The 22344-nt window shown below is 47.7% G+C and overlaps 1 protein-coding gene across 1 annotated transcript in view; it reads right to left on the bottom strand.

Moving 5' to 3' along the window:
* The window catches only part of LOC138671405 (ecto-ADP-ribosyltransferase 5-like), a 70689-nt gene extending 50244 nt beyond the window's left edge, over positions 1–20445 (bottom strand). The window contains exons 1-2 of the mRNA XM_069759548.1: positions 20363–20445; positions 304–366 (exon numbers count right to left, since the gene is read on the bottom strand). Coding sequence (XP_069615649.1) covers positions 304–360 — 57 coding nt within the window. The 5' untranslated portion in view covers positions 361–366; positions 20363–20445. The remainder of the gene's footprint in view (positions 1–303; positions 367–20362) is intronic.
* Positions 20446–22344: the final 1899 nt, after the last annotated feature.

Here is a 22344-nt window from a genome sequence, read left to right as displayed (position 1 = left end):
CCTTCTGTGTCTGGTGCAATGTTTTGCTTTGTAGAAAGTTGCAGTGGGCATTGAATGGCAAATTGTTGAAATTGGCCGGGGTCAGGGAATTTCCAAAAATTCAACAACATTCTCTTTGAACAGAATCGATTTTCTCATCTCTAGTTATTATTGAAACGTTACATAAGGAATTAATCCCAGTGATGAGTAATGGATCCAAGGTCACTTCCATCATTGTGTCAGAGCTTGGATCCCCGAGGTTCCTCTGCTATCATGGTGGTGTTACATTGGGTCCCCAATTACTGGTATAAAGTGGATATTTACCTGTCCAGAGTGGAGGAGCTGAGCAAGGCACACGACCACCGCAAATTCTCCAATCATCTTGACCTGTGAAGAGATTTAGGCATGGCATCAGTTCGGATATCAGGCTGCACAGATGATGCCCCAGTCTGCTGACCTCTACAGTCAGTCACTGGCCTTAGAGGTGCACATTGCTGAGGCCAGTGATTAGTTGCAGTAGACGTTGAGGATGACATTACTGCAGACAGGTAAGCAGAAGACCAGTCGGGAGAATTATGTAATTATCATTTTTTCTTCTCTATATTCTTTCTAAATTTGAAAAATCGCTTTTAGCCCCAGTATTTAGACCCTTTTAATGGCTCAGTGACAACATTGTGACAGCTAGCGACTCACTAACCTGCTCCGTTCTCCTATCAGCTCTCGGGTAAAGCAGAAATGACTGGAGGTTGTCATGAGTTCACATACACAAATTTTCCATCCGGCAGAGATTTAACATTTCCTTTTAATACTATTATATTAATAGAATGACTGCTCTAAGGTTATAAAACATTGTGTTGCCCTGTGCACTATGTCTGATATGAAGATTTTGGTACTAAAATAAGATGTCAACCCTCAAAGTCACAAGAGGATCAAGAAGAACAACTTACTGAAAACCTGTGACCTAGGACCTGTGATAACTAATACAGCCATGTAAATGTGGTGGATAGAAGCCACCTCCTGAGGATGCCCTCCTGTGGCGATGTAAATGTGGTGGATAGAAGCCACCTCCTGAGGATGCCCTCCTGTGGCGATGTAAATGTGGTGGATAGAAACCACCTCCTGAGGATGCCCTCCTGTGGCGAGGTAAATGTGGTGGATAGAAGCCACCTCCTGAGGAAGCCCTCCTGTGGCGATGTAAATGCGGTGGATAGAACCCACCTCCTGAGGATGCCCTCCTGTGGCAATGTAAATGTGGTGGATAGAAGCCACCTCCTGAGGATACCCTCCTGTGGTGATGTAAATGTGGTGGATAGAAGCCACCTCCTGAGGATGCCCTCCTGTGGCGATGTAAATGTGGTGGATAGAAGCCATCTCCTGAGGATGTCCTCCTGTGGCGATGTAAATGTGGTGGATAGAAGCCACCTCCTGAGGATGCCCTCCTGTGGCGATGTAAATGTGGTGGATAGAAGCCACCTCCTGAGGATGCCCTCCTCTGGCGAGGTAAATGTGGTGGATAGAAGCCACATCCTGAGGAAGCCCTCCTGTGGCGATGTAACTGTGGTGGATAGAAGCCACCTCCTGAGGAAGCCCTCCTGTGGCCATGTAAATGCGGTGGATAGAAGCCACCTCCTGAAAATGCCCTCCTGTGGCGATGTAAATGCGGTGGATAGAAGCCACCTCCTGAGGATGCCCTCCTGTGGCGATGTAAATGCGGTGGATAGAAGCCACCTCCTGAGGAAGCCCTCCTGTGGAGATGTAAATGTGGTGGATAGAAGCCACCTCCTGAGGAAGCCCTCCTGTGGCGATGTAAATGTGGTGGATAGAAGCCACCTCCTGAGGATGCCCTCCTGTGGCCATGTAAATGTGGTGGATAGAAGCCACCTCCTGAGGAAGCCCTCCTGTGGAGATGTAAATGTGGTGGATAGAAGCCACCTCCTGAGGATGCCCTCCTGTGGCGAGGTAAATGTGGTGGATAGAAGCCACCTCCTGAGGAAGCCCTCCTGTGGAGATGTAAATGTGGTGGATAGAAGCCACCTCCTGAGGATGCCCTCCTGTGGCGATGTAAATGTGGTGGATAGAAGCCATCTCCTGAGGATGTCCTCCTGTGGCGATGTAAATGTAATGGATAGAAGCCACCTCCTGAGGATGCCCTCCTGTGGCGATGTAAATGTGGTGGATAGAAGCCACCTCCAGAGGATGCGCTCCTGTGGCGATGTAAATGCGGTGGATAGAAGCCATCTCCTGAGGATGCCCTCCTGTGGCGATGTAAATGTAATGGATAGAAGCCACCTCCTGAGGATGCCCTCCTGTGGCGATGTAAATGTGGTGGATAGAAGCCACCTCCAGAGGATGCCCTCCTGTGGCGATGTAAATGCGGTGAATAGAAGTCACCTCCTGAGGATGCCCTCCTGTGGCGATGTAAATGCGGTGGATAGAAGCCAAATCCTGAGGATGCCCTCCTGTGGCCATGTAAATGCGGTGGATAGAAGCCACCTTCTGAGGAAGCCCTCCTGTGGAGATGTAAATGCGGTGGATAGAAGCCAGCTCCTGAGGAAGCCATCCTGTGGAGATGTAAATGTGGTGGGTAGAAGCCACCTCCAGAGGATGCCCTCCTGTGACGATGTAAATGTGGTGGATAGAAGCCATCTCCTGAGGAAGCCCTCCTGTGGCGATGTAAATGTAATGGATAGAAGCCACCTCCTGAGGATGCCCTCCTGTGGCGATGTAAATGTAATGGATAGAAGCCACCTCCTGAGGATGCCCTCCTGTGGCGATGTAAATGTGGTGGATAGAATCCACCTCCAGAGGATGCGCTCCTGTGGCGATGTAAATGTGGTGGATAGAAGCCATCTCCTTAGGATGTCCTCCTGTGGCGATGTAAATGTAATGGATAGAAGCCACCTCCTGAGGATGCCCTCCTGTGGCGATGTAAATGTAATGGATAGAAGCCACCTCCTGAGGATGCCCTCCTGTGGCGATGTAAATGTGGTGGATAGAAGCCACCTGCAGAGGATGCGCTCCTGTGGCGATGTAAATGCGGTGGATAGAAGCCACCTTCTGAGGAAGCCCTCCTGTGGAGATGTAAATGCGGTGGATAGAAGCCACCTCCTGAGGAAGCCCTCCTGTGGCGATGTAAATGTGGTGGATAGAAGCCACCTCCAGAGGATGCCCTCCTGTGGCGATGTAAATGTGGTGGATAGAAGCCACCTCCTGAGGATGCCCTCCTGTGGCGATGTAAATGCGGTGGATAGAAGCCACCTTCTGAGGAAGCCCTCCTGTGGAGATGTAAATGCGGTGGATAGAAGCCACCTCCTGAGGAAGCCCTCCTGTGGCGATGTAAATGTGGTGGATAGAAGCCACCTCCAGAGGATGCCCTCCTGTGGCGATGTAAATGCGGTGGATAGAAGCCACCTCCTGAGGATGCCCTCCTGTGGCGATGTAAATGTAATGGATAGAAGCCACCTCCTGAGGATGCCCTCCTGTGGCGATGTAAATGTGGTGGATAGAAGCCACCTCCTGAGGATGCCCTCCTGTGGCGATGTAAATGTAATGGATAGAAGCCACCTCCTGAGGATGCCCTCCTGTGGCGATGTAAATGCGGTGGATAGAAGCCATCTCCTGAGGAAACCCTCCTGTGGCAATGTAAATGCGGTGGATAGAAGCCACCTCCTGAGGATGCCTTCCTGTGGCGATGTAAATGTGGTGGATAGAACACACATCCTGAGGATACCCTCCTGTGGTGATGTAAATGTGGTGGATAGAAGCCACCTCCTGAGGATGCCCTCCTGTGGCAATGTAAATGTGGTGGATAGAAGCCACCTAATGAGGAGGTGATATCTTTGACCTACATGTTATGACCTGGTGGTGAGGACAATAATGGACCTGGTGGTTAAGAGCACACGGAATGACCTGATAGTTACTAATAATACAGGACAAGCTCTGAGACGTGGGAACTCTGCTGACCGCAATCCCTAATCCTATCACACACACTAGAAATAGCCGTGGATTGCTCCTAACGCTCCCTATGCAACTCGGCACAGCCTAAGGAACTAGCTAGCCCTAAAGATAGAAAAATAAAGCCTACCTTTTTAAACAAAGGAAACAGAGAAGCACATTGCTAAGGAGAGTAAAACTAATCCCAAACTGTTCTTCAACTATATCAATAGTAAAAGAATAAAAACTGAAAATGTAGGCCCCTTAAAAAATAGTGAGGAAAGAATGGTTGTAGATGACGAGGAAAAAGCTAACATATTAAACACCTTCTTCTCCACGGTATTCACGGTGGAAAATGAAATGCTAGGTGAAATCCCAAGAAACAATGAAAACCCTATATTAAGGGTCACCAATCTAACCCAAGAAGAGGTGCGAAACCGGCTAAATAAGATTAAAATAGATAAATCTCCGGGTCCGGATGGCATACACCCACGAGTACTAAGAGAACTAAGTAATGTAATAGATAAACCATTATTTCTTATTTTTAGTGACTCTATAGCGACAGGGTCTGTTCCGCAGGACTGGCGCATAGCAAATGTGGTGCCAATATTCAAAAAGGGCTCTAAAAGTGAACCTGGAAATTATAGGCCAGTAAGTCTAACCTCTATTGTTGGTAAAATATTTGAAGGGTTTCTGAGGGATGTTATTCTGGATTATCTCAATGAGAATAACTGTTTAACTCCATATCAGCATGGGTTTATGAGAAATCGCTCCTGTCAAACCAATCTAATCAGTTTTTATGAAGAGGTAAGCTATAGACTGGACCACGGTGAGTCATTGGACGTGGTATATCTCGATTTTTCCAAAGCGTTTGATACCGTGCCGCACAAGAGGTTGGTACACAAAATGAGAATGCTTGGTCTGGGGGAAAATGTGTGTAAATGGGTTAGTAACTGGCTTAGTGATAGAAAGCAGAGGGTGGTTATAAATGGTATAGTCTCTAACTGGGTCGCTGTGACCAGTGGGGTACCGCAGGGGTCAGTATTGGGACCTGTTCTCTTCAACATATTCATTAATGATCTGGTAGAAGGTTTACACAGTAAAATATCGATATTTGCAGATGATACAAAACTATGTAAAGCAGTTAATACAAGAGAAGATAGTATTCTGCTACAGATGGATCTGGATAAGTTGGAAACTTGGGCTGAAAGGTGGCAGATGAGGTTTAACAATGATAAATGTAAGGTTATACACATGGGAAGAGGGAATCAATATCACCATTACACACTGAACGGGAAACCACTGGGTAAATCTGACAGGGAGAAGGACTTGGGGATCCTAGTTAATGATAAACTTACCTGGAGCAGCCAGTGCCAGGCAGCAGCTGCCAAGGCAAACAGGATCATGGGGTGCATTAAAAGAGGTCTGGATACACATGATGAGAGCATTATACTGCCTCTGTACAAATCCCTAGTTAGACCGCACATGGAGTACTGTGTCCAGTTTTGGGCACCGGTGCTCAGGAAGGATATAATGGAACTAGAGAGAGTACAAAGGAGGGCAACAAAATTAATAAAGGGGATGGGAGAACTACAATACCCAGATAGATTAGCGAAATTAGGATTATTTAGTCTAGAAAAAAGACGACTGAGGGGCGATCTAATAACCATGTATAAGTATATAAGGGGACAATACAAATATCTCGCTGAGGATCTGTTTATACCAAGGAAGGTGACGGGCACAAGGGGGCATTCTTTGCGTCTGGAGGAGAGAAGGTTTTTCCACCAACATAGAAGAGGATTCTTTACTGTTAGGGCAGTGAGAATCTGGAATTGCTTGCCTGAGGAGGTGGTGATGGCGAACTCAGTCGAGGGGTTCAAGAGAGGCCTGGATGTCTTCCTGGAGCAGAACAATATTGTATCATACAATTATTAGGTTCTGTAGAAGGACGTAGATCTGGGGATTTATTATGATGGAATATAGGCTGAACTGGATGGACAAATGTCTTTTTTCGGCCTTACTAACTATGTTACTATGTTACTATGTTACCTTGCCTCAGAGAAATTCCCCAAAGGAACAGGCAGCCCCCCACATATAATGACTGTGAGTAAAGATGAAAATTACAAACACTGAGATGAAATAGATTTAGCAAAGTGAGGCCCAACTTACTGAACAGACAGAGGATAGGAAAGGTAACTTTGCGGTCAGCACAAAAAACTGCAAAAAGACCACGCAGAGGGCGCAAAAAGACCCTCCGCACCGACTCACGGTGCGGAGGCGCTCCGTCTGCATCCCAGAGCTTCCAGCAAGCAAGACAAAAATCAAAATAGCAAGCTGGACAGAAAAAATAGCAAACAGAGAAAAACAAGCAGGAACTTAGCTTCTGCTGGGAAGACAGGTCACAAGAACGATCCAGGAGCGAACTAAACCAATACTGGAACATTGACAGGTGGCATGGAGCAATGATCTAGGTGGAGTTAAATAGAGCAGCCAGCTAACAAATTAACCTTGTCACCTGTGGAAGGAACCTCAGAAGCCGCCGCCCCACTCACAACCACCAGAGGAAGCCCATGGACAGAACCAGCCGAAGTACCATTCATGACCACAGGAGGAAGCTTAACAACAGAATTCACAACAGTACCCCCCCCCCCTTGAAGAGGGGTCACCGAACCCTCACCAGAGCCCCCAGGCCGACCAGGACGAGCCAAATGAAAGGCACGAACCAAATCGGCAGCTTGAACATCAGAGGCAAAGACCCAGGAATTATCTCCCTGACCATAACCCTTCCACTTGACCAGGTACTGTAGTTTCCGTCTCGAAATACGAGAATCCAAAATCTTCTCCACCACATACTCCAACTCCCCCTCAACCAACACCGGGGCAGGAGGATCAACGGATGGAACCACAGGCGCCATGTATCTCCGCAACAACGACCTATGGAATACATTATGGATGGCAAAAGAAGCTGGAAGGGTTAAACGAAATGACACAGGATTGAGAACTTCAGAAATCTTATACGGACCAATAAAACGAGGCTTAAACTTAGGAGAGGAAACCTTCATAGGAACATAACGAGACGACAACCAAACCAAATCCCCAACACGAAGTCGGGGACCCACACAGCGCCGGCGGTTAGCGAAACGTTGACCCTTCTCCTGGGACAATGTCAAATTGTCCACCACATGAGTCCAAATCTGCTGCAACCTATCCACCACAGTATCTACACCAGGACAGTCCGAAGACTCAACCTGCCCTGAAGAGAAACGAGGATGGAAACCAGAATTGCAGAAAAACGGCGAAACCAAAGTAGCCGAGCTGGCCCGATTATTAAGGGCGAACTCAGCCAAAGGCAAAAAGGACACCCAGTCATCCTGATCAGCAGAAACAAAGCATCTCAGATATGTTTCCAAAGTCTGATTAGTTCGTTCGGTTTGGCCATTTGTCTGAGGATGGAAAGCCGAGGAAAAAGACAAATCAATGCCCATCCTAGCACAAAAGGATCGCCAAAACCTTGAAACAAACTGGGAACCTCTGTCCGAAACGATGTTCTCCGGAATGCCATGCAAACGAACCACATGCTGGAAAAACAATGGCACCAAATCAGAAGAGGAAGGCAATTTAGACAAGGGTACCAAATGGACCATCTTAGAGAAGCGATCGCAAACCACCCAAATGACCGACATCTTTTGAGAGACAGGGAGATCCAAAATAAAATCCATGGAAATATGCGTCCAGGGCCTCTTCGGGACCGGCAAGGGCAAAAGCAACCCACTGGCACGAGAACAGCAGGGCTTAGCCCGAGCACAAGTCCCACAGGGCTGCACAAAAGAACGCACATCCCGTGACAAAGACGGCCACCAAAAGGATCTAGCCACCAAATCTCTGGTACCAAAGATTCCAGGATGACCAGCCAACACCGAACAATGAACCTCAGAGATAACTCTACTAGTCCATTTATCAGGGACAAACAGTTTCTCCGCTGGGCAACGGTCAGGTCTATCAGCCTGAAATTTTTGCAGCACCCGCCGCAAATCAGGGAAGATGGCAGACAAAATTACCGCCTCTTTGAGAATACCCGCCGGCTCAGGAACACCCGGAGAGTCGGGCACAAAACTCCTTGACAGGGCATCAGCCTTCACATTCTTAGAGCCCGGAAGGTATGAAACCACAAAATCAAACCGGGAGAAAAATAGCGACCAACGAGCCTGTCTAGGATTCAACCGTTTGGCAGACTCGAGATAAGTCAAATTCTTGTGATCCGTCAAGACCACCACGCGATGCTTGGCTCCTTCAAGCCAATGACGTCACTCCTCGAATGCCCACTTCATGGCCAACAACTCTCGATTGCCAACATCATAATTGCGCTCCGCAGGTGAAAACTTTCTAGAAAAGAAGGCACATGGTTTCATCACCGAGCCATCAGAACTTCTTTGCGACAAAACAGCCCCTGCTCCAATCTCAGAAGCATCAACCTCGACCTGAAACGGGAGCGAAACATCTGGCTGGCACAACACAGGGGCAGAAGCAAAACGTCGCTTCAACTCCTGAAAAGCCTCTACAGCTGCAGAGGACCAATTGACCACATCAGCACCCTTCTTGGTCAAATCAGTCAACGGTTTAGCAACACTAGAAAAATTACTGATGAAACGACGATAAAAATTAGCAAAGCCCAGGAACTTTTGCAGACTCTTCACAGATGTCGGCTGAGTCCAATCATAAATGGCCTGGACTTTAACAGGGTCCATCTCGATAGTAGAAGGGGAAAAAATGAAACCCAAAAATGAAACCTTCTGAACTCCAAAGAGACACTTTGACCCCTTCACAAACAAAGAATTCGCACGAAGGACCTGGAACACCATTCTGACCTGCTTCACGTGAGACTCCCAATCATCCGAGAAGACCAAAATATCATCCAAATATACAATCAGGAATTTATCCAGGTACTCTCGGAAGATGTCATGCATAAAGGACTGAAATACTGATGGAGCATTGGAAAGCCCGAATGGCATAACCAGGTACTCAAAATGGCCCTCGGGCGTATTAAATGCTGTTTTCCATTCATCGCCCTGTTTAATACGCACAAGATTATACGCACCACGAAGATCTATCTTGGTGAACCAACTAGCCCCCTTAATCCGAGCAAATAAATCAGACAGCAGCGGCAAAGGGTACTGAAATTTGACTGTGATCTTATTATGAAGGCGGTAATCAATACAAGGTCTCAAAGAACCATCCTTCTTGGCCACAAAAAAGAACCCTGCTCCCAATGGTGACGACGACGGGCGAATATGACCCTTCTCCAAGGATTCCTTTATATAACTCCGCATAGCGGCGTGTTCTGGCACAGATAAATTGAACAATCGGCCCTTAGGAAACTTACTACCAGGAATCAAATTGATAGCACAATCGCAATCCCTATGAGGAGGTAGGGCACTGGATTTGGGCTCATCAAATATATCCCGGTAATCCGACAAAAACTCCGGGACTTCAGAAGGGGTGGATGACGAAATAGGCAAAAATGGAACATCACCATGTACCCCCTGACAACCCCAGCTGGACACAGACATAGATTTCCAATCCAATACTGGATTATGGACCTGTAGCCATGGCAACCCCAAAACGACCACATCATGCAGATTATGCAACACCAAAAAGCGAATATTCTCCTGATGTGCAGGAGCCATGCACATGGTCAATTGGGTCCAGTACTGAGGCTTATTCTTGGTCAAAGGCGTAGCATCAATTCCTCTCAATGGAATAGGATACTGCAAGGGCTCCAAGAAAAAACCACAGCGCCTAGAAAACTCCAAGTCCATCAAATTCAGGGCAGCGCCTGAATCCACAAATGCCATAACAGAATAGGATGACAAAGAGCAAATCAGAGTAACGGACAAAAGAAATTTCGACTGTACCGTACCAATGGTGGCAGACCTAGCGAACCGCTTAGTGCGCTTAGGACAATCGGAGATGGCATGAGTGGAATCACCACAGTAAAAACACAGCCCATTCCGACGTCTGTGTTCTTGCCATTCAGCCCTGGTCAAAGTCCTATCACATTGCATAGGCTCAGGTCTATGCTCAATTAATACCGCCAAATGGTGCACAGCTTTACGCTCACGCAAGCGTCGATCGATCTGAATGGCCAAAGACATAGACTCATTCAGACCAGCAGGCATGGGAAATCCCACCATGACATCCTTAAGGGCTTCAGAGAGACCCTTTCTGAAAATTGCTGCCAGGGCACATTCATTCCACTGAGTGAGTACAGACCACTTCCTAAACTTCTGACAATATATCTCTACCTCATCCTAACCCTGACACAGAGCCAGCAAGATTTTCTCTGCCTGATCCACTGAATTTGGTTCCTCATAAAGCAATCTAAGCGCCAGAAAAAACGCATCAACATCAAGCAATGCCGGATCTCCTGGCGCAAGGGAAAATGCCCAGTCTTGAGGGTCGCCACGTAACAAAGAAATAATGATTTTCACTTGTTGAACAGGGTCACCTGAGGAGCGAGGTTTCAAAGCAAGAAACAATTTACAATTATTTTTGAAATTCAGAAACTTAGATCTATCCCCAAAAAACAAATCAGGAATAGGAATCCTAGGCTCTAACATTGGATTCTGAACCACAAACTCTTGAATGGTGAGATTATCCATACAAGAGGACAGACCTTTAATGTCCATATCTACACCTGTATCCTGAACCACCCAGAGGTAAAGGGGAAAAGAGAGACAAAACACACTGCAAAGAAAAAAAAATGGTCTCAGAACTTCTCATATCCCTCTATTGAGATGCATTAATACTTTGGGCCACCTGTACTGTTATGACCTGGTGGTGAGGACAATAATGGACCTGGTGGTTAAGAGCCTAAGGAACTAGCTAGCCCTAAAGATAGAAAAATAAAGCCTACCTTGCCTCAGAGAAATTCCCCAAAGGAACAGGCAGCCCCCCACATATAATGACTGTGAGTAAAGATGAAAATTACAAACACAGAGATGAAATAGATTTAGCAAAGTGAGGCCCGACTTACTGGACAGACAGAGGATAGGAAAGGTAACTTTGCGGTCAGCACAAAAAACTACAAAAAGACCACGCAGAGGGCGCAAAAAGACCCTCCGCACCGACTCACGGTGCGGAGGCGCTCCCTCTGCGTCCCAGAGCTTCCAGCAAGCAAGACAAAAATCAAAATAGCAAGCTGGACAGAAAAAATAGCAAACAGAGAAAAACAAGCAGGAACTTAGCTTCTGCTGGGAAGACAGGTCACAAGAACGATCCAGGAGCGAACTAGACCAATACTGGAACATTGACAGGTGGCATGGAGCAATGATCTAGGTGGAGTTAAATAGAGCAGCCAGCTAACGAATTAACCTCGTCACCTGTGGAAGGAACCTCAGAAGCCGCCGCCCCACTCACAACCACCAGAGGAAGCCCATGGACAGAACCAGCCGAAGTACCATTCATGACCACAGGAGGGAGCTTAACAACAGAATTCACAACACCTACAACAATCAAAACCAGTACTTTTTCTCTAATTATTTTCAGGAAGCTTATACTGTACACTGGAGGCTATGGGTAGGTTCATACTGTGCACAGGAGGCTGTGTGTGGGTTCATACTGTACACAGGAGGCTATGTGTGGGCTCACACTGTACACTGGAGGCTATGTGTGGGCTCATACTGTACACTGGAGGCTATGTGTGGGCTCATATTGTACACAGGAGGCTATGTGTGGGCTCATACTGTACACTGGAGGCTATGTGTGGGCTTATACTGTACACTGGAGGCTATGTGTAGGCTTATATTATACACAGGAGGCTATGTGTGGGCTCATACTGTACACTGGAGGCTATGTGTGGGCTCATACTGAACACAGGAGGCTATGTGTGTACTCATGCTGAACACAGGAGGCTATGTGTGGGTTCATACTGTGCACAGGAGGCTATGTGTGGGTTCATACTGTGCACAGGAGGCTATGTGTGGGCTCATACTGTATACAGGAGGCTATGTGCGGGCTCATACTGTACACAGGAGGCTATGTGCGGGCTCATACTGTACATATGAGGCTATGTGTGCACTTATGCTGAACACAGGAGGCTATGTGTGGGCTCATACTGTACACAGGAGACTATGTGTGGGCTCATACTGTATACAGGAGGCTATGTGTGGGCTCATACTGTATACAGGAGGCTATGTGAGGGCTTATACTGTATATAGGAGGCTATGTAGGGGCTCATACTGTACACTGGAGGCTATGTGTGGGCTCATACTGTACACAGGACGCTATGTGTGGGCTCATACTGTACACAGGAGGCTATGTGTGGGCTCATACTGTACACAGGAGGCTATGTGTGGGCTCATACTGTACACAGAAGGCTATGTGTGGGCTCATACTGTATACAGGAGGCTATGTGTGGGCTCATACTGTATACAGGAGGCTATGTGTGGGCTCATACTGTATACAGGAGGCTATGTGTGGGCTCATACTGTACACAGGAGGCTATGTGTGGGCTCATACTGTATACAGGAGGCTATGTGTGGGCTCATACTGTACACAGGAGGCTATGTGTGAGGTCATACTGTATACAGGAGGCTATGTGTGGGCTCATACTGTACACAGGAGGCTATGTGTGGGCTCATACTGTACACAGGAGGCTATGTGTGGGCTCATACTGTACACAGGAGGCTATGTGTGGGCTCATACTGTACACAGGAGGCTATGTGTGGGCTCATACTGTACACAGGAGGCTATGTGTGGGCTCATACTGTATACAGGAGGCTATGTGTGGGCTCATACTGTACACAGGAGGCTATGTGTGGGCTCATACTGTATACAGGAGGCTATGTGTGGGCTCATACTGTTCACAGGAGGCTATGTGTGGGCTCATACTGTATACAGGACGCTATATGTGGGCTCATACTGTACACAGGAGGCTATGTGTGGGCTCATACAGTACACAGGAGGCTATGTGTGGGCTCATACTGTATACAGGAGGCTATGTGTGGGCTCATACTGTACACAGGAGGCTATGTGTGGGCTCATACTGTACACTGGAGGCTATGTGTGGGGTCATACTGTATACAGGAGGCTATGTGTGGGCTCATACTGTACACAGGACGTCATGTGTGGGCTCATACTGTACACAGGAGGCTATGTGTGGGCTCATACTGTACACAGGAGGCTATGTGTGGGCTCATACTGTATACAGGAGGCTATATGTGGGCTCATACTGTACACGGGAGGCTATGTGTGGGCTCATACTGTATACAGGACGCTATGTGTGGGCTCATACTGTACACAGGAGGCTATGTGTGGGCTCATACTGTACACAGGAGGCTATGTGTGGGCTCATACTGTACACAGAAGACTATGTGTGGGCTCATACTGTACACAGGACGCTATGTGTGGGCTCATACTGTACACAGGAGGCTATGTGTGTGCTCATACTGTACACAGGAGGCTATGTGTGGGCTCATACTGTATACAGGAGGCTATGTGTGGGCTCATACTGTATACAGGAGGCTATGTGTGGGCTCATACTGTATACAGGAGGCTATGTGTGGGCTCATACTGTATACAGGAGGCTATGTGTGGGCTCATACTGTATATAGGAGGCTATGTGTGAGCTCATACTGAACACAGGAGGCTATGTGTGGGCTCATACTGTATATAGGAGGCTATGTGTGGGCTCATACTGTACACAGGAGGCTATGTGTGGGCTCATACTGTACACAGGAGGCTATGTGTGGGCTCATACTGTACACAGGAGGCTATGTGTGGGCTCATACTGTACACAGGAGGCTATGTGTGGGCTCATACTGTACACTGGAGGCTATGTGTGGGCTCATATTGTACACAGGAGGCTATGTGTGGGCTCATATTGTACACAGGAGGCTATGTGTGGGCTCATACTGTACACTGGAGGCTGTGTGGGCTCATACTGTATACAGGAGGCTATGTGTGGGCTCATACTGTATATAGGAGGCTATGTGTGGGCTCATACTGTATATAGGAGGCTATGTGTGGGCTCATACTGTATACAGGAGGCTATGTGTGGGCTCATACTGTACACTGGAGGCTATGTGTGGGCTCATACTGTACACTGGAGGCTATGTGTGGGCTCATACTGTACACAGGAGGCTATGTGTGGGCTCATACTGTACACAGGAGGCTATGTGTGGGCTCATACTGTACACAGGAGGCTATGTGTGGGCTCATACTGTATACAGGAGGCTATGTGTGGGCTCATACTGTACACTGGAGGCTATGTGTGGGCTCATACTGTACACTGGAGGCTGTGTGGGCTCATACTGTACACAGGAGGCTATGTGTGGGCTCATACTGTACACAGGAGGCTATGTGTGGGCTCATACTGTATACAGGAGGCTATGTGTGGGCTCATACTGTACACAGGAGGCTATGTGTGGGCTCATACTGTACACAGGAGGCTATGTGTGGGCTCATACTGTACACTGGAGGCTATGTGTGGGCTCATACTGTATACAGGAGGCTATGTGTGGGCTCATACTGTACACAGGAGGCTATGTGTGGGCTCATACTGTATACAGGAGGCTATGTGTGGGCTCATACTGTACACAGGACGCTATGTGTGGGCTCATACTGTACACTGGAGGCTATGTGTGGGCTCATACTGTACACTGGAGGCTGTGTGGGCTCATACTGTACACAGGAGGCTATGTGTGGGCTCATACTGTACACAGGAGGCTATGTGTGGGCTCATACTGTACACTGGAGGCTATGTGTGGGCTCATACTGTACACTGGAGGCTGTGTGGGCTCATACTGTACACAGGAGGCTATGTGTGGGCTCATACTGTACACAGGAGGCTATGTGTGGGCTCATACTGTATACAGGAGGCTATGTGTGGGCTCATACTGTACACTGGAGGCTATGTGTGGGCTCATACTGTACACTGGAGGCTGTGTGGGCTCATACTGTACACAGGACGCTATGTGTGGGCTCATACTGTATACAGGAGGCTGTGTGTGGGCTCATACTGTACACAGGAGGCTATGTGTGGGCTCATACTGTACACAGGAGGCTATGTGTGGGCTCATACTGTATACATGAGGCTATGTGTGGGCTCACACTGTACACAGGAGGCTATGTATGCCTGTGCTACAGGGCAGCCGGTGGGTGGGGCTGTGGGCAGGGCCCTGGGCTTGCCTGTGGTAGGGGCTGTATGTGATGACCGAGAAAAAAAATTAGGCTTTATAAAGATGGCGCCGGCAGCCATTTTTTTTCAATCTTTTTTTTCTTAAACAAAGCTACATGTCTAAAGAAAATGAAAATATGCATATTACCACCATATCATGCCACAGCGCAGGCGTCGGTGCCTGCCTGATGTATGTAAATGTTTTACATTTTTTTCAAACCATTGTATATGCAGTATGTAAAATAGGGGGCAGGTCACTGAGGGATGTGTGGCGCCCCAGGGTCCTGGTCATCACAGTGATATTGCTTTCCTCACAGAGAGAGTGATGTCACGCTTGGAGGCAAGGAAGGATAACTGTCACCAGGTAAACACAAACATGCAACATGTTCACACTTCAGGCCACAAGGGGGAGCTTTTGATCCTATTCCTAGGTGACTCCCCTATATCTATTGTGGTTTGGAGGGAAAGAGAGGCAGTTGCTGTCAGAGAGACAGAGGGGAAGGAAGCAGAGGGGCAGTGAAGCCACGAAAAAGTGCTGCAGATCCTGGACAGAGATAACACCGAAAGCAGAACAGATTGTAGCGAGCGTGTAGGAGAGAGAAGCACAGGCGAGCACACCAGGCAACCAGTAGCCGCAACACCGAGGTTGTAAGGGACTTTAAGACTTACATCAGAGACCGGCAGGACAGCTGAACTGCAAGTTACCTGTCTGCCTCAATACCCAGGAGACACAGTGACACATAGAGCCCAGGTTGTGATAGAGACCCTGTAAAAAGGCTCGAGTCACCTGTCATACGGCTTTATGTCCTATCCTATATGGGGGACAGAGAGAAGAACTGTGAGGACCTTATCAGAAGCAATAGGCAGTAATGGACTACAACACCACTGCTCTAGAGGGAAGGCTTTATTCTCCACCTGGTATAGGGGACTCCCAACTTGCCTCCAAGCCGGCCGGATCCTGCCTGCCCTGTGATCTGGTGCCCTGGACTGTGGCTGCCTGAAGTCTTCAGTAAACAAGGTAAAGAGACTGCAAACCTGTGTTCTCATTCCTTACAGCACCATTCACCATCATCTTCCATCTATACACCGGGAGCCCTGGGGATACACTTCACCTGTGGGAAGTTATACCATCTAGCTGCCATAACATCACCCCAGAAAACCACTTAAAGCAGCTTCGGTCCCCACTGACCGAATACCACAGGTAGTGTCACCAGGGCTGGCTCCAGGTTTTCGAGGGCCCCGGGCGAAAGAGTCTCAGTGGGCCCCCCCTTTAACACATACCCCGATTTATGATGCACAGATACGGCAGAGAAATGTATAGTACAATGCCAGATTTCACTTCTTACATGAGTGACAGCTATTGTGAATTCTGCAGTGTATATATACAGGAGGAAAGGTGCTGTGCAGTGTATATATACAGGAGAGGTGCTGTGCAGTGTATATATACAGGAGGAAAGGTGCTGTGCAGTGTATATATACAGGAGAGGTGCTTTTCTGTTTTGAGTTTTTCTATGAAACAAAGACTTTTCTACATAAACAACGTTGTTTGGTTTTGCGGTCCCAACAGATCTGTGCTACAAAGTAACAGGCGGCTCGGGCATTAATGAGGGACCTGATGCTGAATCCTTTCCACAAACCCTAATAACCCAATTAGTGCCCTGTCATTAGAAGCTCATTAAACACCTCCCTGTCCCGGGCAGTCATGTACAGTATGGGGGGATCCTGCAGCCCACCCCCTGACTGCTCCATACCATACACTGCCCTCTGTCGCGCTCACTATTACCCTGTGCATTTCTCCGTCATCGTTACCCCATGTTACACTTGTCACCCCCCACTACAGAGTAGCAGGGCAGCCAATGTCACCCCCTCCCGGACCCTAATGGCAGCAGGAAATGTCTGCTCCTCTATTGGGTTGGAACCTGATTTAATCAAGGAATAATGTGGATTTGTTGCCGGTGGCTGCAGGGGAAGGGTTAAGTGATGCCATGTCCTTGGTGGGAGCAGTGGCAGCTGCTGGGACCTGGACAGAGACAACCAATGTTGCTGTGACTGCACAGTGTGATGTGGAGGAGAGAAGCTGAGACTCCGGAGCAGAAATCACCCACATGCCAGCACTGGGCAGAGTCCCTCCAGTCACCAGCCTGGGGCCACGGGGCCCCAACCTACAGCCCACAGCTCAGTGTTATCCATGGCAGCAGCTCCCCTTCCTCCTGGCATCTGGTTAACCCCATTTATGCTGGTCGGATTGTTATCTTTAAGGTTTAGCAATAACCTTCATACAGATGGGAAGGGGTTAAGCTTCTTCCTATCCCACTGGTGCAGGTTTGGTGCAGCATGCATGTATTCTGGGTGAGCTGGGTGGCTACAGGCTGCACCCCACCAGCTGCTCCTCCAGACATCACCCACATTTTTAGGCAGCGGAGACAAACAGCAGCAGACTGAGCCACAACTTCAACCACTGCTGGATACCATAACACTCACTCAGTCACTGGTAGGACGGAGCTCCTCGGAATCTGCCTGATAAGTTCAGCTCAGCACTGCAGCCACCCAGGGGGGAGAGCAGAGAACGTGCTCTCTCCGCCCACAAACAGTCACACTGGCTGCCTTCTCTTAACCCCTATGTGTGCCTGCCTGGCTGCACTGACTGAGTGAGAAGATGCTTGTGTCAGAGCTGGCACATAGGGGTTAAGAGAACGCAGCCAGCAGTGACATTGTGGGCGGAGAGAGCATGTTATCTCCTGCTCTGCTCTCCCAGCTGTAAGTGGGCCCCCCTCTCTCCCCAGGGCCCCGGCATTTGCCCGGAGTGCCGGGTGCTGACGCCGGCCCTGAGTGTCACGAACATAAACTTTATTCAATTTCCATTTTACATGGGTGCCCAGGGCCACGGACCGGGTCGCCGCCACCGTGACATCCCCCTGTGAACTCTGGACCCGGTACTGGGTACCCCATGGCCCTGGCGGGCGACTCATATACATAAGGATAAATATGTAAGCAGAGCACCACATAAAGCCCCGCCCACAGGCCATCCAGAACCCCGCCCACAGCCCCGCCCCGCCAAACGAGAATCTTATTAACTGAAAACTACAAATAAAGATTCCACAACAACCACAAGACTGATTTCATCACCAGGTATCACTGTAATCAGTATAATGGCACACACCTGACACTGTAGTTACTGAGCACAATCCTTGTGACAGGGGCACTTTAAGTTATACAACTAATATAAATAATTATAATTGATATATTAATATTAATATTGAGCTGAATTAATTTCAGCCTATTGGCTCGGTCTCCACAACAGTCACGGTCTCTCACATTGCTCTTGGGGAAAATCAATTGCTCTGCCCAGTTCTAGAATACCTAAGGCCATGAGATCATTTATGACTGCTGAGGATTTGCTTGACCTTCTGACTTTGTTTTGTGCTCCAGAAGATCTAAAAAGTTATGAAATTGAATCAGGGTCAGCCCTCTGGAAACGAGGAAACCTTCTGCTCCTGATTGGAGTGAAGATTAATTTTCTTAGATCTCAAATCCAATCCAGGAAGGAGATAACGGATATCGGCCAACTACATAAGTAGGGCAAATAACCAGACCCAGTGAGGCACGAAGCCCTGACTGTAGAGTGAAAAGCAGGTGAGGTGGGCACTCATATCATCAGAGCATGCGAGCTGAGTAACACAAAGGCTTTGGCTAAGTTGGGATGGTCAGGTGGGATTTTGGGGGTTTCAGTTCAAAATTTGCTCTGGGACTTGTTGAACCTTTGTTCTTGCACTGTACATGAGGGATGATGATATTGCCTTCATCATCCGATCACCAGATTATCAAACAATGACTATCTGTCTGGACAAGAGGAGTCACCATGGCCGAGGTATCGGAGATCCTAGTCCAAAGAGAAGAACGAGGAACAGGAAATGACAAAACCATGTCCCCTCCCTCGTAGCTAATCTGTTCCGTAGATGTTACGGTGTCCGGTTACCTGTCCGGTGCTCAGGAAGGATATAATGGAACTAGAGAGAGTACAAAGGAGGGCAACAAAATTAATAAAGGGGATGGGAGAACTACAATACCCAGATAGATTAGCGAAATTAGGATTATTTAGTCTAGAAAAAAGACGACTGAGGGGCGATCTAATAACCATGTATAAGTATATAAGGGGACAATACAAATATCTCGCTGAGGATCTGTTTATACCAAGGAAGGTGACGGGCACAAGGGGGCATTCTTTGCGTCTGGAGGAGAGAAGGTTTTTCCACCAACATAGAAGAGGATTCTTTACTGTTAGGGCAGTGAGAATCTGGAATTGCTTGCCTGAGGAGGTGGTGATGGCGAACTCAGTCGAGGGGTTCAAGAGAGGCCTGGATGTCTTCCTGGAGCAGAACAATATTGTATCATACAATTATTAGGTTCTGTAGAAGGACGTAGATCTGGGTATTTATTATGATGGAATATAGGCTGAACTGGATGGACAAATGTCTTTTTTCGGCCTTACTAACTATGTTACTATGTTACTATGTTACTATGTTACTATGTTAGTGACTGGTACATGCAAGATGGGAAGATTTTAGAACCAGGTCTCAATAAAGTTTCCCACATCGAAAAATCACATTAATACTGAGCTATTCTTCTTGAAAGAAAGGGGTCATCTTTAATTTGTCATTGTCCTGAACCGCTCATCAGGCTTGAGTATCACAAGAACCACAAGCAGACGCCTAGCCGCTATTAGATATTCTAATATATTCCCCAAGTCATCATGTAAGTGAGGATAATAATCTGACCTAAGTCATCTCTTGGAGAAATGCAAAAATCTCATATAGATCCCTGGTCATCGAACCTCAAAGTCCTTGTGGCAGTCTGGGTCAGACGGAGAAGAAAAGGGAATCTGCCCAACCCCGGTCAGATAAGACCCTGCCCGTGATCGCTGATTATTGCTTCTGAATAGTAAGAAGTGTCCACAAATTCACTGAAAACAAGGGGAAGACGTCATTAGACCGGCATTTTTTAATACGGCTTAAAACTAGGTTTAAAATTAATGTGCCCTCCAGATTTATTAACTGGCAGAAGAATTTGGCAAAACTATGACTGCCGGAAACATTGCACCAGATTTGTGTCAACGTTACACCAATTCAAGACATAACAGAAAATAACCCAGTCTGTGTTGGATTCCCCCAACGCTTAAAGACGTGCATCGCTTCCTGCCAGGTGGACAATGAAAAAACAATATAAAAGCCCCTAATGAACTCTCCCGATGATCAGTGAGTTGTGGCCGTCCCTCACCTGTTCTGCAGTCACTCCTCCGGGCGATCACAAGATCACAATCTGCACGTTGCAAGGAAACGCTCTGCAGCTTCTGGACAGAGTCCGTCACTATTCACTGTTTTATTGCTTTTTAAATAAAATATTCCAGTTCCTCTATGACTGGTCCAACTGGTATCGCCAAAGATCAAACAAACAACAAAATCACATAAACTTACTGTAAGTCTGTAGAAAAACACAGAAACAGGATCAACTCAGGATCAACAGTGACAAAAATAGATTCACATCAATAAGGAAAAATGCTCAATATGTATAATAGGCAGAAACTGAATAGCAAAGAGAAAAACAGCAAGAGAATGTATACGGGGAGCTCCCCCTAGTGGTGGCTGCAGACATAATCTTATCGTGTATCTCTGTATACAGGGAGCTCCCCCTAGTGGTGACTGCAGACAGGATCTTATCATGTATCTCTGTATACAGGGAGCTCCCCCTAGTGGTGGCTACAGACAGGATCTTATCATGTATCTCTGTATACAGGGAGCTCCCCCTAGTGGTGGCTGTAGACAGGATCTTATCATGTATCTCTGTATACAGGGAGCTCCCTCTAGTGGTGACTGCAGACAGAATCTTATCATGTATCTCTGTATACAGGGAGCTCCCTCTAGTGGTGACAGCAGACAGGATCTTATCATGTATCTCTGTATACAAGGAGCTTCCCCTAGTGGTGACTGCAGACAGGATCTTATCATGTATCTCTGTATACAGGGAGCTCCCCCTAGTGGTGACTGCAGAAAGGACCTTATCATGTATCTCTGTATACAGGGAGCTCCCCCTAGTGGTGACTGCAGACAGGATCTTATCATGTATCTTTGTATACAGGGAGCTCCCCCTAGTGGTGGCTGCAGACAAGATCTTATCATGTATCTCTGTATACAGGGAGCTCCCCCTAGTGGTGGCTGCAGACAGGATCTTATCGTGTATCTCTGTATACAGGGAGCTCCCTCTAGTGGTGACAGCAGACAGGATCTTATCATGTATCTCTGTATACAAGGAGCTCCCCCTAGTGGTGACTGCAGACAGGATCTTATCATGTATCTCTGTATACAGGGAGCTCCCCCTAGTGGTGGCTGCAGACAGGACCTTATCATGTATCTCTATATACGGGGAGCTCCCCCTAGTGGTGGCTGCAGACAGGATCTTATCATGTATCTCTGTATACAGGGAGCTCCCCCTAGTGGTGACTACAGACAGAATCTTATCATGTATCTCTGTATACAGAGAGCTCCCCCTAGTGGTGGCTGCAGACAGGATCTTATCATGTATCTCTGTATACAGGGAGCTCCCCCTAGTGGTGACTGCAGACAGGATCTTATCGTGTATCTCTGTATACAGGGAGCTCCCCCTAGTGGTGACTACAGACAGAATCTTATCATGTATCTCTGTATACAGGGAGCTCCCCCTAGTGGTGGCTGCAGACAGGATCTTATCATGTATCTCTGTATACAGGGAGCTCCCCCTAGTGGTGGCTGCAGACAGGATCTTATCATGTATCTCTGTATACAGGGAGCTCCCCCTAGTGGTGACTGCAGACAGGATCTTATCATGTGTCTCTGTATACAGGGAGCTCCCCCTAGTGGTGGCTGCAGACAGGATCTTATCATGTTTCTCTGTATACAGGGAGCTCCCCCTAGTGGTGACTGCAGACAGGATCTTATCATGTATCTCTGTATACAGGGAGCTCCCCCTAGTGGTGGCTGCAGACAGGATCTTATCATGTATCTCTGTATACAGGGAGCTCCCCCTAGTGGTGGCTGCAGACAGGATCTTATCATGTATCTCTATATACAGGGAGCTCCCCCTAGTGGTGACTGCAGACAGGATCTTATCATGTATCTCTGTATACAGGGAGCTCCCCCTAGTGGAGGCTGCAGACAGGATCTTATCATGTATCTCTGTATACAGGGAGCTCCCCCTAGTGGTGACTGCAGACAGGATCTTATCAT

Source organism: Ranitomeya imitator, chromosome 3 (genome assembly GCF_032444005.1).
Source record: "Ranitomeya imitator isolate aRanImi1 chromosome 3, aRanImi1.pri, whole genome shotgun sequence".
Taxonomy (NCBI): domain Eukaryota; kingdom Metazoa; phylum Chordata; class Amphibia; order Anura; family Dendrobatidae; genus Ranitomeya; species Ranitomeya imitator.
Note: the sequence above shows the minus strand (reverse complement) of the source record. Positions and strands in the feature narration are given on the sequence as shown.